This window comes from Tenebrio molitor, chromosome 4, assembly GCF_963966145.1.
Source record: "Tenebrio molitor chromosome 4, icTenMoli1.1, whole genome shotgun sequence".
Lineage (NCBI taxonomy): Eukaryota > Metazoa > Arthropoda > Insecta > Coleoptera > Tenebrionidae > Tenebrio > Tenebrio molitor.
Window position 1 is genome coordinate 28,379,207 of NC_091049.1, and position 17,129 is coordinate 28,396,335.

General features: G+C 38.1%; 4 protein-coding genes across 4 annotated transcripts; all 4 read left to right on the forward strand.

Moving 5' to 3' along the window:
* Positions 1–1,476: 1,476 nt before the first annotated feature.
* LOC138129470 (uncharacterized) lies at positions 1,477–2,601 on the forward strand. Its single transcript, XM_069045766.1, has 2 exons — positions 1,477–2,127; positions 2,341–2,601. Exons 1-2 carry the CDS (start codon positions 1,477–1,479, stop codon positions 2,599–2,601), a joined length of 912 nt encoding a protein of 303 aa, XP_068901867.1.
* A 2,151-nt stretch (positions 2,602–4,752) lies between these two features.
* LOC138129471 (putative gustatory receptor 39b) lies at positions 4,753–5,877 on the forward strand. The gene is made up of 2 exons (XM_069045767.1): positions 4,753–5,565; positions 5,617–5,877. Exons 1-2 carry the CDS (start codon positions 4,753–4,755, stop codon positions 5,875–5,877), a joined length of 1,074 nt encoding a protein of 357 aa, XP_068901868.1.
* A 1,772-nt stretch (positions 5,878–7,649) lies between these two features.
* Positions 7,650–8,774, forward strand: LOC138129473 (gustatory receptor 68a-like). The gene is made up of 2 exons (XM_069045768.1): positions 7,650–8,462; positions 8,514–8,774. The coding sequence occupies exons 1-2, from the start codon at positions 7,650–7,652 to the stop codon at positions 8,772–8,774; spliced, it is 1,074 nt and encodes a 357-aa protein (XP_068901869.1).
* Positions 8,775–13,533: 4,759 nt separating this feature from the next.
* LOC138129474 (uncharacterized) lies at positions 13,534–14,382 on the forward strand. The gene has a single exon (XM_069045769.1). It carries the CDS (start codon positions 13,534–13,536, stop codon positions 14,380–14,382), a length of 849 nt encoding a protein of 282 aa, XP_068901870.1.
* Positions 14,383–17,129: the final 2,747 nt, after the last annotated feature.

Genomic DNA, 17,129 nt, shown 5'->3' on the forward strand with positions numbered 1-17,129 from the left:
ACGGCTCCAAAATGGATGCAGATCGCGGCAAACTCAATGTAGATCTAATCCGACCACAGTCCCGGGCGAAAAGTGTATGATTTCTACATAATTGCTCCTGATGAACAGTTTCTGGTTACATAGGTATAATTTCTGAGTTCGCTAGAGGAAGAATTATAAATCATTATTGTAGGTTAGGTCTTACTTGTCACTAAGTGTGACCGCTTTCAATGCAATGGAATCACCAATTTAACAATGAGATATATCGAAGATTTAGGCTCTGCTGTCGTAGTAAAAGTTCAGGATACTAAAAATTACAAATCGAGATCTTTCACCATTTTGGGAAAGTTTTACGTGGAAATTTGCAGGAAGTACATCGGAAGAATGGATAGCATTATAGACTTTACTAATATTATCGAAACTTCAAGTGCCAATAACAAAAGAAGTAGAAATCACTAGTACCTTAAAATTTTAAGGTTGTAACTGCAGGAAAAGAAAAACAATTAAGCGAGTTCATGTCCGATTTTTTTTTCAGATCCGATTGAAGATAAAGTAGTATATAGAGTAGAAACTCTTTTTGTGCTTCGCCCAGTTGTCGCCTCAACTGCGTTTCGTTCTTCAATCTCTGGGCTTAGCACAAAATAAGACACTTCTACTCTTAATGATATAATATACTATTTTCTGATTTAGAAAAAGCAAAATATTAACACTTACTTTGTTGTGACATTTACAAATTGTGTAATTCTGACAGCCATAACTATTTTTTGTTTTTATACACCGGCAACTAGATAAATTTTCCCAGTTTAATGAATTTTTAATATTTGAAATTTAACACTGTTTTCTCGATTTTTTTGAAATGTAACTTTGAAAGTTTTATACGGTTGGAAACGGAGTAAAAAGTATACTATCAAAACCAATGATAAAAAATATAGATTGTTATTTAAAAAAAAGTAGATGACGTCATAAAATGAAAAATAAATTACACAAGAAACTGAAAATTGGCTGAATATATTTGCTGAAGTTTAAAATCGCTATCCGCTTAGAGATTTTTTACAAAAAATTAATATCAACGGAATCATTGTATTTATGCCTTACTTAATTTCCACACTGTATATTATTTCTGGTTTATCATGCTTGACTGAACTCATTATCCACAATAAATCCTTTCCATTTAGTAGCGACAGTAACTTGGCAGCTTAATATCTTAGTAAATAAAATTAAATTGGTCGTTTTGTATTATTGTTGTTTGTCGATATTTGGGTGTAATTGAGCAAACGGAAAACATTTCTCAGGCGTGACATAAATACGGTGACAATTTTAAATCAAAGAAACGTAGAAAATTCGTTGTAGGAAATAAAAATGAATTGATGAATTACTTAAGTACATGAAATGGATTAATTAGATTTGCTGACACGTTCGTTCTGTTGGATTGGTAATTTCCTGCGCCACGATACAATCGAATAAATTTTATTTCCAAACAGCTGGTGTTTCGGACAGATGGATCTCGAAGTAATCGACATGATTTTCACTTTTGGCAAGTTTGTGGCACTGACTCCGTCATCGACGAACAACCACAATCCGCACTGCTTGCAAAAACTCTACGAAATCTGCCTTTACCTCTTGTACATTGTGGGTTTCATCGCGAGTGCTTACGCCAAATCCCCGGTGTATCAGGCCTTGACATCTGTACAATTCGTATTGGCCGCTTTGCGCGACTTGAATCAGTTCTGCTTCATCTTCTACATTTTGATCGTGATGATGAGACTAAAGAGGAGTCGCTGGTTGCGACTTATCAAGAGTGTCGCTGGTGTCAAATCTGCACCGAAAAAGATTCCACTCAAGTTGATCTTCGTAGCGTCACAATTGGTTTACTTCTCTTTGACTACTTTCGGAGTTTACACCTACATAGCTGACGCTGGTCTTACTGTAGCCGCATTCTACATTGGCGAGTTTTACCAACACTACGCTCAGTTCTTCTACGTAGTTTTCATCACGATTCTTCTCATCTTGCTGCTGTCGCGGTACGAGCGTCTCAGCGAGACTCTCTCGCAACTGATCAGAGCCAGGAGTCAACTCAACTCCAAGCAGGTTGTTGATATTTTGCAAAAGATCAAGAACAGTGTTTTCACGTTGAAGGAGGGCGTGGAGGTTTTCAACGACATCTTTGGATGGAGCATTCTCTTCACTATTTTTTATTGTGTGTCGGGAACTTTAGTTTACATTGACACTGTTATCAAACATAATGAAATATGGGAAGGTCGGAACGCATTGGTTTTCTACCGCGATTTGTGCCGCATTCTGATATCTTGGGTAAAGCAGTTCACATGTCCGTTTTGTGATGTCACAACGTTATAATTTCAGGTTGGAATCTTGTCGACGATTTTTCTCTGTGACTCCATTTTGAAGAAGTGCGACGAAATTTTGGCGAAAGCTTATCGGTTGGAAGTGAAGTTAACCTCTTACGAGATCGAAGAAATTCAAGTTTTTATTGATGCTGTGCTGCACAGTCGCCCAGAATTTAGAGCTGCCAGATTTTTTTCCATTGACAGGTCGACCCTCTTCAGCGTGCTCAATTCTTTGACCACATTCCTCCTCGTCATGATCCAGTTCAAGCAAATGTGAAGCATTCCCGCTTTGTACTCTTGTCATTAAAATCTAGAATCAAAGCAAGTATTTCCTTTACTATTATTATTATTGTTATTATGTTAAACAGTAATTAAATGTTATTCTACGTCTTCATGCGCTTTTAAAATTATTGTGATGGATAGTCACTCGACGGACCTGCTAAGAATCGTATCGATACAATGATCTTAAAGGACCGGCGGTCTAAAGGCTAGCGCTAAGGAGACCGCCGGAGAAATGAATTGGGGAGATCTCGGCCTTGCCTATATCCAGCTTGCCTTGGCAAATCACAGAGAAACTCACTGTACCCTTCAGTTTGGAAAGAGTAGAGAATATATTCTCTTCGCAAGAAATAGTAAAAAAAAAGAGTGTGTGCTTAAGAGCGCACGACAGAAGTGAAAACTTCAATGATGCTCGTTACTGATTTTAAGTAATTAGTGCGATTCTGTTTCAAAATTTAGCAATATTGTTATTGAACAATACTGATTTTGTATAGATCTAACCAATCAACAGCTTCATATCATAGCAACTACAACATTGTTATATAGCAATATTGGTAAATTTTAAAACAGAATTGCACCAATTATCTACCTATTCTATAAAAAATATATCATTATAGATGACTTGGAGGAATAGGAGCAAGGCATAAATAATTAATATTATTTAAATCCAATGCTGTTTTTAAATAAACACCATAAATCTGTATTTTTCAATAGAAACTGCTTTAGAGTCCACTTTTAGCGCTCTAGCAAAATTTGTGAGGTTAGGTTTGGATGTTTAAGTTTTATTTTCTTGACGATGATATTGAACACAACACAAGTTTTCATAGCAATACCAACCTCGCTGTTCCGCCAGGTCTACTCCGGCGGTTGAAAATAAAAGGGATCTAGATACTAACAGGCCCAAAGGGTACCCCTCTTCACGAGTCAGCTGGCCTAATTTGGCTATTGTCCCACTTATGGGTGACGCGGCCAATTTTGTGCTCGTACGCCGGAGCACAGCTAATTTAGTGCGACGGACACTGGCGGTAGCTTCCCGAACCTCGAGAGCCCCAAGGTTCTCTCAATTTGAAATCTGCTAACATCAAATTCATTAATTCAATTATTCCCTGATTTTAACTGGTCTTCCTAAATTGTCCAACCAGTAATTTAGTGCAATTTTTCTTTTCCCATGACCATCTCTTCCTCTTAGCCCTGCCGCGTACCTGCATTTTCAAGATATGCCGGCAGAATTCACTTGAGGGATTCAGTACCACTTTTAAGGATTCAAGTTACGACAAAAGCAATACAAAATTTACAACTGACAATAATTTCCGCCCCGAATGAACGGGTCTTAGGGTATTTTGTTGAAATCATTTAAAAATTAAAATTGTTAATTTATGGAACCTATTCGGACCACTACAATGTCAAGGCTGCGAAAGGTAGGTTGAAGGAAATGGTCCACCGTAATATCTCGCTGAGAGTGTTGAAGGTTTCTTTCCAAACGAGGAAATTGTGTTTGATTTTGAGCAGTTTGGTGCCAATACCTTCACAGTACCATTTTCAAAATGATGATACTCGAGACAGTTGATGATACATGACAGATTATGAATATCAAATGTGGAGATTCTTCACTGACTAGCTCGTTCTTGACAACGTACAGATTTTTGATTAAGGTGGACCATTTAAGTTGCTTGAATATATTGATAAAATAATGATAATGATTATAGAAAAGAAGTTGTGGGCGTACAAGTCAAGATCTAGCAGTACTCTGAGTATCAATTATACTTATTTACTGGTTTGTCATGCATGACTGAACTCATTATCCACAGTAAATCCTCTCCATTTAACTGTGACAGTAACTTGGCAAATTAATATCTTTGTAAGTAGAATTAAATTGGATGTTTTGTGTTTCTGTTGTTTGTCCATATTTGGGGGTAATTGAACAAGTGGAAAACATTTCTTACTGTTGACATTAATACAGTCACACATTTAAATCAAAGCAGCGTAGAAAGTTCCATGGAGAAAATAAAAATGAATTGACGAAATATATGAAAGAGATCGACTAAATTTGCTGACACGTTCGTTCTGTCGATTGGTTATTTCCTGCGCAATGATTTTATGGAATGAATTTTATTTCCATCAAGATTCAAATAGCTGGTGTTTTGGATTGATGGATCTCGAAGTAATCGACATTATTTTCACTTATGGCAAGTTTACGGCGCTAACTCCGTCGTCGAGAAACAACCACAAACCGCACTGCTTGCAAAAACTGTACGAAATCTGCCTTTACCTCCTATATGTGGTCGGTTTCATCGCGAGTATTTACATCAATTATTGTGTGTATCAGGTCTTGACTACTGTACAAATCGTGTTGGGTATTGTGTGTGATTTGAATCAGTTCTGCTACGTCTTCTACATTTTGATTGTGATGATGAGACTGAGAAGGAGTCGCTGGCTTCGATTGATCAAGAGTCTCGCTGCTGTGAAATCTGCGCCGAAAAAAATTCCACTCAAGGTAATCTTCGTAGCGTCACAACTGGTTTATACCTGTTTGGCTTCTGTCGGAATTTACGGCAGCATTGAGCACGCCAATCTTGATCTAGCCGGACTCAACATAGGCGAGTTTTACCAAAACTACGCTCAGTTCTTCTACCTAGTTTTCACTTCAATTCTTCTCATCTTGCTGCTGTCGCGGTACGAGCATATCAGCGAGACTCTCTCGCAACTAATCAAAACCAGGAGTCAGCTGCACTCGAAGCAGGTTGTAGAAGTTCTGAAAAAGATTAAGAACAGCGTTTTCACGTTGAAGGAAGGCGTGGAGTTCTTCAACGATATCTTCGGATGGAGCATTCTCTTCACTATCTTTAGTTGTGTGTCCAGAACATTAATATATCTTGACGTTATCATCAAGCACAGTGAAGTATTGGAGGGTCAGGACGCGTTGCTTTTCTACTACGATTTTTGCCGCATTGTGATATCTTGGGTAAAAGAGTACACATGTCCGCTTTGTGATGTCACATATTTTTAATTTCAGTTTGGAGTCTTGTCGACGATTTTTCTCTGTGACTCCATTTTGAAGAAGTGCGACGAAATTTTGGCGAAAGCTTATCAATTGGAAGGCATGATGTCCTCTTACGAGAATGAAGAAATTCTAGTTTTTATCGATGTTGTGCAGCACAATCACCCTGAATTTAGAGCTGCCAGATTTTTTTCCATTGACAGGTCGACCCTCTTCAGCGTGCTCAATTCTTTGACCACTTTCCTCCTCGTTTTGATCCAGTTCAAGGGAATGTGAAGGAGTTGAATGTTGGCTCTTCGGGTCCTTCGTCTGCGCTTTTAAAAAGATAGTGACGTGACTAACCAAATGCTTAGTTCCAACCAAAGAAATTATTTTAATTACATATACCGTGTGGAAATTAAGTAACGCATAAATTCAGTAAATCAGTTGATATTATTTTTTTGGAAAATAACTCCAAGGAATATAGCAATTTTAACTTCAGCAAATATCTTCAGCCTATATTCAGTTTCTTATGCCATTTGTTTCTCATAACAACCTATATTTTTTTATGGTTAATTTTGGTAGAACTTTTTATTCCGTTTCCAACTGTATAAAATTTTTAATGTTATATTTCAAAATAATCGAGAAAAACAGTGTTAAATTTCAAATACTGAAAATTCCTTAAATTTGTAAATTTGACGGAGAGTTATCGACGGCACATTCCTTTTTATTTTAAAATTATAAAAATATTTGAAAATCGAACTAGAAATTTATTATCTGCTCAATTCAAAGTTGGTAAAAACGATGACTTCGTGAGGCAAACATTGTAATAAAAGTGGACTTAATTGATTAACTAGGAAAAAGTTCTAACAATAACTTCAAACACAAAAATAAGCACAGAAATAACATTTTTTAAATAATATTTGCAGTAAATATTCGAAGTGACGACCATGTACCATCTGACAACACCCAAGGCGATTATTAAATTCATTTCTAATATTCTGGATAGCTCGATATGATATTAACCTAATCTCATGTTGAATTCTTTGCTTGAGATTTTCTAAATTATTAGGTCGATTGTCGTACAGTTTACTTTTTAAGCACCCCCATAAAAAGTAGTCTAATGGCGACGTTGTGTTGAATTTAGCGAACGTCTGAAGTAAGTATGTACTGTTACAAAACGAAATGCACGGCGACGGCTCCAAAATTGATGCAGATCGCGGCAAACTCAATGTAGATCTAATCCGACCACAGTCCCGGGCGAAAAGTGTATGATTTCTACATAATGGCTCCTGATGAAAAGTTTCTGGCTACATAGGTAAGGAGAATTATAAATTATTATTGTAAGTTACTTACTTGTCACTAAGTGTGACCGCTTTCGATGCAATGAGATATATCGAAGATCATTCGCTATTTTGAGAAAGTTTTACGTGGATATTTGCAGAAAGTACAACGGATGGAATTTTTACATAATCATCCTCACCATATTTCAAAGTGAATGTCAACCATTTATATTTTTTATTTCCAGAAAACATGATAAAAATTATGACCCTTCAGACACATATATCTTTGTAAAGACCCCCCTATATTTTTTATTTTATTTTTTCTTGATTCTTGAGATTTTTCCCTACAAGACCCCCAGCTTGGGATACGTTAATTTTGCGACACCCTCTTTATTATCTCTGGTTTATCATGCTTGACTGAACTCATTATCTACAATAAATCCTTTCCATTTAGAAGTGACAGTAACTTGGCAGCTTAATATCTTAGTAAATAAAATAAAATTGGTCGTTTTGTATTATTGTTGTTTGTCGATATTTGGGTGTAATTGAGCAAATGAAAAACATTTCTCAGTCGTGACATAAATACGGTCACAATTTTAAATCAAAGAAACGTAGAAAATTCCTTGTAGGAAATCAAAATAAATTGATGAATTACTTAAGTAAATGAAATGGACCAATTAGATTTGTTGACACGTTCGTTCTGTTAGATTGGTAATTTCCTGCACCACGATACGATCGAAGAAATTTTATTTCCATCAAAATTCAAATAACTGGTGTTTTGGACAGATGGATCTCGAAATAATCGACACTATTTTCACTTTTGGCAAGTTTGTGGCGCTGACTCCGTCATCGACGAACAACCACAATCCGCGCTGCTTGCAAAAACTCTACGAAATCTGCGTTTACCTCTTGTACGTCGTGGGTTTTATCGTGAGTGCTTACGCCAAATCCCCGGTGTATCAGGCCTTGACATTTGTACAATTCGTATTGGCCACTTTGTGCGAATTGAATCAGTTCTGCTACATCTTCTACATTTTGGTCGTGGTGATGAGACTGAGAAGAACCAGCTGGTTCCGACTTGTCAAGAGTCTTGCTGCTGTCCATTCTGCGCCGAAGACTCTTCCGCTCAAGTTAGTCTTCGTAGCGTCACAATTGGTTTATTGCTGTTTGACTTTTTTTGGAGTTTACGCTTACATAGCTCACGCCGGTCTTACTGTGGCTGCATTCTATATTGGCGAGTTTTACCAACACTACGCTCAGTTCTTCTACCTCATGTTCACCACGATTCTTCTCATCTTGCTGCTGTCGCGGTACGAGCATCTCAGCGAGACTCTCTCGCAACTAATCAGAGCCAGGAGCCAACTCAACTCCAAGCAGGTTGTTGATATTCTGCAAAAGATCAAGAACAGTGTTTTCACGTTGAAGGAGGGCGTGGAGGTTTTCAACGACATTTTCGGATGGAGCATTCTCTTCACTATCTTTAGTTGTGTGTCCAGAACATTAATATACCTTGACATTATCATCAAGCACAGTGAAGTATGGGAAGGTCAGGACACGTTGCTCTTCTACTGCGATTTTTGCCGCGTTGTGATATCTTGGGTAAAAGAGTACACATGTCCGCTTCGTGATGTTACATATTTATAATTTCAGGTAGGAATCTTGTCGACGATTTTTCTCTGTGACTCCATTTTGAAGAAGTGCGACGAAATTTTGGCGAAAACTTATCGGTTGGAAGTGAAGTTGACCTCTTACGAGATCGAAGAAATTCAGGTTCTTATCGATGTTGTGCTGCACAATCGCCCAGAATTTAAAGCTGCGCGATTTTTTTCCATTGACAGGTCCACCCTCTTCAGCGTGCTCAATTCTTTGACCACTTTCCTCCTCGTCTTGATCCAGTTCAAGGAAATGTGAAACATTCTTACTTTGTATTTTCGTCATTGAGATCTAGAAACAAAGCAAGAATTCCCTTCATTTTACGTAATATTTCAATTTCTTCATACGACTATGCATATCATCTAAGTTATTTCTTGTTCTTCATAAATTCATAATATACCTTTATGAAATAAATGATAAAGCTTTTTTATCCTCTCGTCTGTTTGATACGTTTTCCCACATCAAAGACAGAAACCAATCAAAAGCATGTTTAATTAATAATTCTGAAATAATTTTCTTGTTTGGTTCTTTCAACAGTTTATTTGTTCATCGTATTTATCGACAGACATTTCCCCTTAGTCATGCATAACTTTCATAGTTGACGATATTGACAATCAATATCCTTAATTTCCGATTTAATTTGTTACAACTCCGACAAATCCACAACCCAAGCATGGATTTGGAAATCGTTGAAACCATTTTCAAATGTGGTAGACCCTTTGGACTCACTCCCACTTCCTCCAAAAATCGAAAATCAAACCATTTCCAAAAGTGTCTCAGTTTCCTCACATTTGCACTATACACGGCGGGAGTAGTTACAGCCAGCTGCATCTCAAGTGCAACTTTTTCCAATTTCACTCTGATGCAGTTCGTTTTAATGGTTTTGACCGTCGGCAACCTTTGCATCTATAATTTTTACGTTTTAATAGTCGTGATGGTTTTCGACGAAAAGCGGTGGTTTGTCTTGATCGACAGTGTAAAATCTGTCAAAACTGGACCTCAGGATAAACAGTATTGCTGGTACTTGACAACACTTGTGGTATCACACCTGACACTTTTGTTGATAATAATTATCGACTGTGTTGCCGCTCTCGACTACTTGGGCTGGGTCAGTGCCATCATGATCCTACCGGCACATTTCGACAAGTACGCGCAGTACTTGTACACCATCTCTGCTTGTCTGGTTCTTAAAATGGTACTCACAAGGTACCAACACCACGCGAATATCTTGGCACAACTAGTGAATGCTCCGAATGGTCTTGACCCCAAAGGAATCACAGAAGCTTTGAAAAGCTTCAAACAAACAATGCTTGCTCTGAAGAGGAGTACCGAAGCTTTCAACGATATTTTTGGATGGACGATGCTTTGTAGCATTTTCAGCGGCGCCTTCAGAATTATTGTCTACACCGAGGCATCTCTGAGACACAATTTCAATTTTTACGTCTTGAAATGGCAACTGCTGCATTTCATTCACGAAATCGGCTTCTCCGTCACACTCTGGGTACTGCTTTCTCTTGGAATGTCACGTCTTAAGTTGTTTCAATTTTAGGTCGGACTGGTGGCTGCCATTTTGCTGTGTGATCAGATTTTGCAACAATCGGACCAAATCTTGAATTTGGCTTGCAAAATGCAAGCGTCTGCAACTAATTGGAATTCGCAACAATACAAACAACTCCAGACATTTGTCGAATTCCTGGAACACAACCGTCCCAAATTCAGAGCAGCCAGATTTTTCTCCATCGACAAATCACTCTTGTTCAAAATATTAAATGCCGCAATCACTTTCCTTCTGGTGATGATTCAAATTGATTAAGATTGAAACGAATTATATATCAACATCACTACTGCCAGTAGGGTAGTACTAACTGGTGGTACTGCTTCTACTACTATATTTCTACAACTACCACCACCACTCCCACTATCTACTACTAATATTACAGATTGTTAGTTAATGCCACGCCACACGGGCACCATCCTGCCCACATTATTTTTTTATTTGTTCCACATTCACTCGATTAGGAATCTGTACCCTGTAAGCCATAATTAATTATCGAGCAAATATTCCTAGTAAAACTGTACGTCCAAGCCTGTAATTTCCGTTGTTTATAAAAGATCAAGATAACTCGTGGGCTCATTTTTCCACCGCAACAGACAAAATTATGGATCTAGCCATGATAGAATTTCTCTGTAAATTCGGAAGAATATTCGCATTCACGCCATACTCGTGCAACAATCGCCACCCAAGTTTTTTCCAAAGATGCCACATCTGCTTGGTATTTGCGATCTACACGGTCACATTTTTTGGCGTCCAGTACGTCGCAGCACCACAATATTCGCAGTTGACTCACATTCAACTAGTACTGTCAGCTGTGACTTACACCAACTTCTATTTCACCAATGTGCACATTCTGGTAGTGGTGATGGGACTAAATCAAAACCGATGGGTCAGGTTAATCGATTTGTTAAAATCAATTGAAATCAGACTCGACACGAAACAATTCACGATTCTGAAACTGTCACTTGTCATATTTTTATCACTATGCGCTTTTGAACTTTTTGTAACCTTCTATTACTTTGGTCTTGTCACATTTCTCTTGTTTCTACCCACCAACATCTACACCTACTCACAATTCACCTATTCGATTTGTACTTGTGTAGTTCTGCAAATGGTACTGACCCGGTACCAACACTACACCAAAGCAGTACTCAATCACACTGACGAGTTGTTCACAGTTTTGCAAAGAGTCAAACTGGGAGTTTTTACTTTGAAAAAATGTGTCAACGCTTTTAATGATATCTTCGGATGGACTACACTTGGCAGCGTCTTTTGTAGTACCTTCAAGTGTTTCGTTTATATCGACGTCGCCAGCAAGCACAGCGAAGTCGTTGAAATGTGGTGGGGAACTGAAGGAGACCAGTTACACTTCCTCTGTGAAATAGGTTTCATCGCGGTCATGTGGGTCAGTGTTTTGGCACCATATTTGGACAATTCGGTAATCGCTTTGTTCCAGACTGGCATCGTGCTGACGATTTTCCTGTCTGACAAGATCTTAAACGAATTTGACAATCTCTTGGATCTGGCTTGGCAACGGAAGGGTTTGAATCCTCACCTGGACAAGGAATTCAAATTGTTCGTCAGTTTTGTCGAATGCAATCGTCCACGGTTCACGGCTGCTAGATTTTTTGCAATTGACAGATCGACCTTGTTCAAGATAATTAATTCGTCGATCGGGTTCTTCCTGGTTATGATTCAGTCTTATTGAAAGCGTTAGTTGACGCCACGCCACACGGGCACCATGTTTTTCCCCGATTTCACCTGACACTTGACAAAATTTTATTTACAATCGAGTCCTGAATGCCAAATCATTAACTTAATCATTTGTATTGTTAGGTAATGATATGTTTTGGTCTTTTACATAGTACTTAATATCTATGACGAGCTTTTCGTATTGAAAACACAATGTCTATAATTTGAGCTTAATTGCAACGATTTCAAAACATTTCAACCCGAACCACCAACAACTGCAGTGACCACGCTATGGATTCAGAAATGGTAGAAACTCTTTGCAAGTTTGGAAGAGTCTTCGCGCTGACTCCTCCTTCTTGTACCAACTCAAACACCAATTATTTTTGGAGATACTACAATTTCCTCATATTTTCAATATACACCGTTGGATTTGTTAAAATTCAGCAAACTCTTCTACCAACTTACTTCGACTTCACTTTCATCCAACTCGTCTTGGCAATTTTGTTGAACGTCAACTTCTACCTTTCAAATTTTTACATTCTGGTAGTCGTGATGGGACCAAAGAGGAGTCAATGGTTCAGACTGGTTGGTTGCTTGAAATCCATCGAAGCTCCTACCAGCAGCAAACAGCTCACCACACTACGAGTAACACTGTTTCTATTCTTAGCTTTGCTCACTTTTCACGTGTTCTTGCTGGTTTATTACTTCAACTTTTATTCTTTTGTGCTGTTTTTGCCGTCAAATTTCTACAGGTATTCGCACTTTACGTACTCAACTTGTGCCTACACCATTTTGAAAATGTTGCTGGTGAAGTACCAACACCACACCAACATGTTGTCCCAAGTGGTGGACACTTTTAAACGTGGACAATCGATTCAACCTTTGTACAAAATCAAGCAAGGATTGTTCACTCTGCACAAATGTGTGCACTCTTTCAACAGTATTTTTGGGTGGACGATCCTCAGCAGCATTTTTTGCGGGACGTTCAAGATTCTGGTCCACATAGATATCGCAGTTAAGCAGAAAGAGGCCTTCGAAGATATGTGGGGAAGTTTCGAAAACAGACTGAACCTGATTCCTGAAATGGGTTTTGTTCTGATCACTTGGGTAAAGTTCTTGCTTTTTTTGCAACTTGACTGATATTCTATCTTTCAGATTGGTCTCGTCGGGACGATATTGACCTGCGATGACATTTTGAAAGAGTCACACACAGTTTCTGGTTTGGCATCACAACTGCAAGCACTTGGACCTGGTTTGACGCCTCTCGAAACCAAGGAATTCAAAATGTTTGTCACATTTGTTGAGCATAATCGTCCTAGATTTAAAGCCGCCAGATTCTTTTCACTTGACAGGTCCACTTTGCTTCAAATTCTCAATTCGCTGATAACGTTTCTCTTGGTTGCGATTCAGTTTAAGTAAACCAAGAACTAGCAATAGTTTTAATTTTTGGAAAAGTAGAAAATCAAATTTTATCCAGATGTTACGAGTTACGAGATTAAAACTGGATTACGTGCAACGTTGTGAAAACTCTGTTAAATTATCCACAATGGTAAACCCTAATGACACTTCTTCGAAATCGTATCCAAATAAAAATCTTTTCCGATAATCCTGTTCCGTGATATATTTTTTTATGTATTCCGGAAATAAACAATGAGTGTTTTGTGCTGACGTCAAATTGTTATTTAATTATATGGTTGTTTTCTGTTGTTTTTGACGATTGAGCAAGATAAACGAGTATTGCCCAGAAAGCCATAAACAAGCCACACAGTTATGGACTTCGAAACGATAGAAACGTTTTGCAAATTTGGCAAATGGTTGGCATTGACACCTCACTCGTGCCAAAACAAGAACCCCAGCTGCTTGCACAGATGCCACAATTTTCTCGTCTTTGCCATCTACATAGCCGGAGTCATCAACGTTCACCACGCTCTTGTTCCGATTTATCTCAGCCTCACTCACATCCAGCTCATTTTGGCGATTTTGATCAACGCCAACTACTACCTCTTCAGTTCTTATATTTTGGTAGTGGTGATGGGACTAAAAAGAAACCAATGGTCTAGATTAATCCACGGGTTGAAATCCACACAAACTGTACCAACCAGACAACCGATTGTAGTAAGTGTTACCCTGGTCACGTATTTATCAGTATTGATTTGTCACACCTTCGTGATCAAATCTTACTTCGGATTCTACTCCCTTGTTCTCTTTCTGCCGTTAAACTTCTACAGATGGGCGCAGTTTCTTTACTCGCTGTGCGCATGCGCAGTACTAAATATGTTGCTGACGAGGTATCGACACTTGACAAACATGCTGCAAGTGAAGCATGCAGAGTTGCTGATAATCAAAAGAATCAAACGAGAAGTGCTGGGCTTGAAAAAATGTGTCGACGCTTTTAACAACATTTTCGGATGGACGATTCTTAGCAGCATCTTCACTGTTGCGTTTAAATGCCTCGTTTACATCGACATTTTCCTCAAGGACAAGAAGGCGTTTCAAGAAATCTGGGACGCTTATGGAAGACGACTAGATTTGCTCTTCGAAGTGGCCTCCATTCTACTAATGTGGGTACAAATTCTTTACTTCTTATTTGTTCCTCTAGACCAACACTGTCTGTTGTAGATTGGCATTGCAGCGATTCTGTTCTTGTGTGATGAAATTTCAAAAGAATCAAAGGCACTCGTAGGTTTGGCGTTACAAGTGAACAGTTCTAGAAGGAAAAATAGAAAACTAAAGATGTTTACAAATTTTGTCCAACATTGTCGCCCGAGCTTCACAGCTGCAGATTTTTTTCTTCTTGATGTAGCAACTCTGTTCAAAATACTATATTCGTCGATCACCTTTCTCCTAGTCATAATTCAATTCAAATCACACTGAAGGTAGCAGTGCAAGAACGCAATGAAGAAAACAATACAATTTGTAATAAAGCATCATTTGTATTTTTATTTTTGCATAAATGTTTACATATTTATCTTGAACTGAATTATTACAAGCAGAAAAGTAATAATGACGTATAAAATACTGAACAACATGGACTTGTCAATTGTGAAAAAACTTGCTGCCTCGAATCTTGGACGATTTTGCGCCATAAATTCCCCCAGGGACTTCAGCTCTTGGCTGGTCTGCAAGACATACTCCCGCATGCGCACTTTCACTCTACAAATCAAGGTCAAAATGTCTTCATATTCCTTCACAATAGAATCGCACAGGAACATATTTGCGAATACACCAAACTAAAACAAAGTCTTTTGTGAAACACTTGTGATGAAAATCAAGATGTCGTACCCAACTCAGGAGAAGTACCGTCAAGTGGAAAACTATGTTGAAGATTCGAACAAACCCGCTGCCCGAACTGAAGGTACCATCCCGTCTCATGAATATGTCAATGTTGACAAGAGTTCGAATGGACGCAGTGGAGATGTGCAAAAGCGTGGTCCAGCCAAATATGTCGTTGAAGACTTCGACGGCGCATTTCAAAACAACCACATCGCGCTTGGTTCTCCTTAAGATTTGTAAGTAGGAGTGGTAGTTGAGTTTGTGGCATGACGCTCGCGTCAGTACAAAATGTTGATATTGGTACCTCGACAGTACCATCTGCAGGATGATGCACCGCAAGGTCGCATCAAAAAACTGTAGATAAGTCTTAATGCAAATTGTGATAGTGGCTCGGAGAACATTTAAATCGAAGAATAATGAGGCAGTACTGTTTTGTGCTATCAAAATAGATGATACGAAAAGTTGTGATGTCACAAACTGCAAATAATACGTCTTGGTTTTGTTCTTGTGGCAAGGAGTGCGTTGAAGATATTTTAGCAATTTAACCCACTTGATCTGCTTGTAGATTTTTATGATTACGAATATGTAAGAGTTGTGGAGGCAGTCGATGATGTTTGTCAAGGCGACCATAGACACTTGCGTGATACTTAGCTTGCTGTAAGATACCCTCCTGGCGTAGATATTGTAAAAGATATTGATCATTAAAACGGTGAATACGAAGAAGCTGCGAATTTTATGATGAAGAGGTAAATTTCTCTTCAATCTTGTCGAGGGTGGAGTTAATGAAAAGATGTTTCCAAATCGGAAAATCAAATTCATTGCGCTCAGATCCATTTTTCGTCAGGTTGACTCAAGTTGTGACCAAAAAAGAAATCGTGACAACAGAAAGCTGTTTTGAAAGAAAACAAGTAAATGTTGATTGTGTAAAGTTGTTGAATGTTTATATCGTTAAGGGCAGTGTGGAGTAAACAATAATTTAAATGCAGTTAGAATTGTTGGAGTTTTTCTTTACTGTACTGATTTTCATACCAATAATCATCTACACACTGTAATTTTGAAAGAAGTTGTCAACTGATATTTTTTGAAATTATTATTTGTAATTTGTGAGGTGGCTCGCATGTGCTCTGCGTCGCAACAGTAAACAATAGATATTAGGCGGCCCTCGTAAAAATTATTTGAACCTGAGTTGTATTGAAATCAATTTGCAACTGTTCTACGTGGTACTCCATGGCACCACCTTATAAATACCTACTGCTGCGAAGGTACCAACAAAATGTCTAGAAGTGAAAGCAACTCCACTAGAGAAATAAATATGTATAATTTCCTGTTCCACCAAGGAATGTATTTATTTCCACATGTTTCAAAATAGAACTCATTCCAATGATATTATTTTTACTCACTTTCCGTTGCTTTAATTTCCTGCTGTTGAGATATTTAAACGAAACTGTAGTCAAGGTGGTGTTGTCGATTCAGACTGACTGAACAAGAATGGACTTGAAAATAATAAACGTCATTTTCAAATGTGGAAGAATTTTGTCAATAACTCCCTCATCTACCTCGCAGAGAAATTTGAACAATTTTGAGAAACTTTACGGATATTTAATATTTGCCACAGTGACATCTTTTACTTGGTACAACATGTTTTGGACTGGAGTATCCAATTCGTATTTGACATACAGCCAGTACATTCTGGCCGTGGCAGGAATTTCTATATACACAATGCATAACTTTTACGTTTTCATCATCATTAGATTGCAGAAGCATTCTCAATGGTTCAAATTGCTACAACGTCTTGAATATACTCAGTGCCACAAAAACAACCAAAATTTGTATCACTTGCAGTTTGTGATGTCCCACTTGATCGCATTATCTGTAATCGTGGTCAACAATTATCTTTATTTAATCTATTACGACACAACCCGAATCCTGTTCAATTTAATAATGTGTATTGAATTTTATCTGCAATATTTCTACCTAGTTTTGCGCTACATCATACTAGAGATGTTGCTTTCGCGGTACCACCATCAAAACAACCTTTTGCAGCGAGCCACGCTCAAAAACTTTCCGAAAATTCCCAAAAGGACCAAACAAGA

What these genes read in the sequence shown, in the direction of transcription:
- LOC138129470 (XM_069045766.1), top strand. Translation starts at nt 1,477, where the DNA reads ATGGATCTCGAAGTAATCGACATGATTTTCACTTTTGGCAAGTTTGTG. An exon ending in CGTTGAAGGAGGGCGTGGAG is followed by an intron (nt 2,128 to 2,340) that starts GTTTTCAACGAC and finishes TTATAATTTCAG; the next exon opens with GTTGGAATCTTGTCGACGAT.
- LOC138129471 (XM_069045767.1), top strand. Translation starts at nt 4,753, where the DNA reads ATGGATCTCGAAGTAATCGACATTATTTTCACTTATGGCAAGTTTACG. An exon ending in GCCGCATTGTGATATCTTGG is followed by an intron (nt 5,566 to 5,616) that starts GTAAAAGAGTAC and finishes TTTTAATTTCAG; the next exon opens with TTTGGAGTCTTGTCGACGAT.
- LOC138129473 (XM_069045768.1), top strand. Translation starts at nt 7,650, where the DNA reads ATGGATCTCGAAATAATCGACACTATTTTCACTTTTGGCAAGTTTGTG. An exon ending in GCCGCGTTGTGATATCTTGG is followed by an intron (nt 8,463 to 8,513) that starts GTAAAAGAGTAC and finishes TTATAATTTCAG; the next exon opens with GTAGGAATCTTGTCGACGAT.
- LOC138129474 (XM_069045769.1), top strand. Translation starts at nt 13,534, where the DNA reads ATGGACTTCGAAACGATAGAAACGTTTTGCAAATTTGGCAAATGGTTG.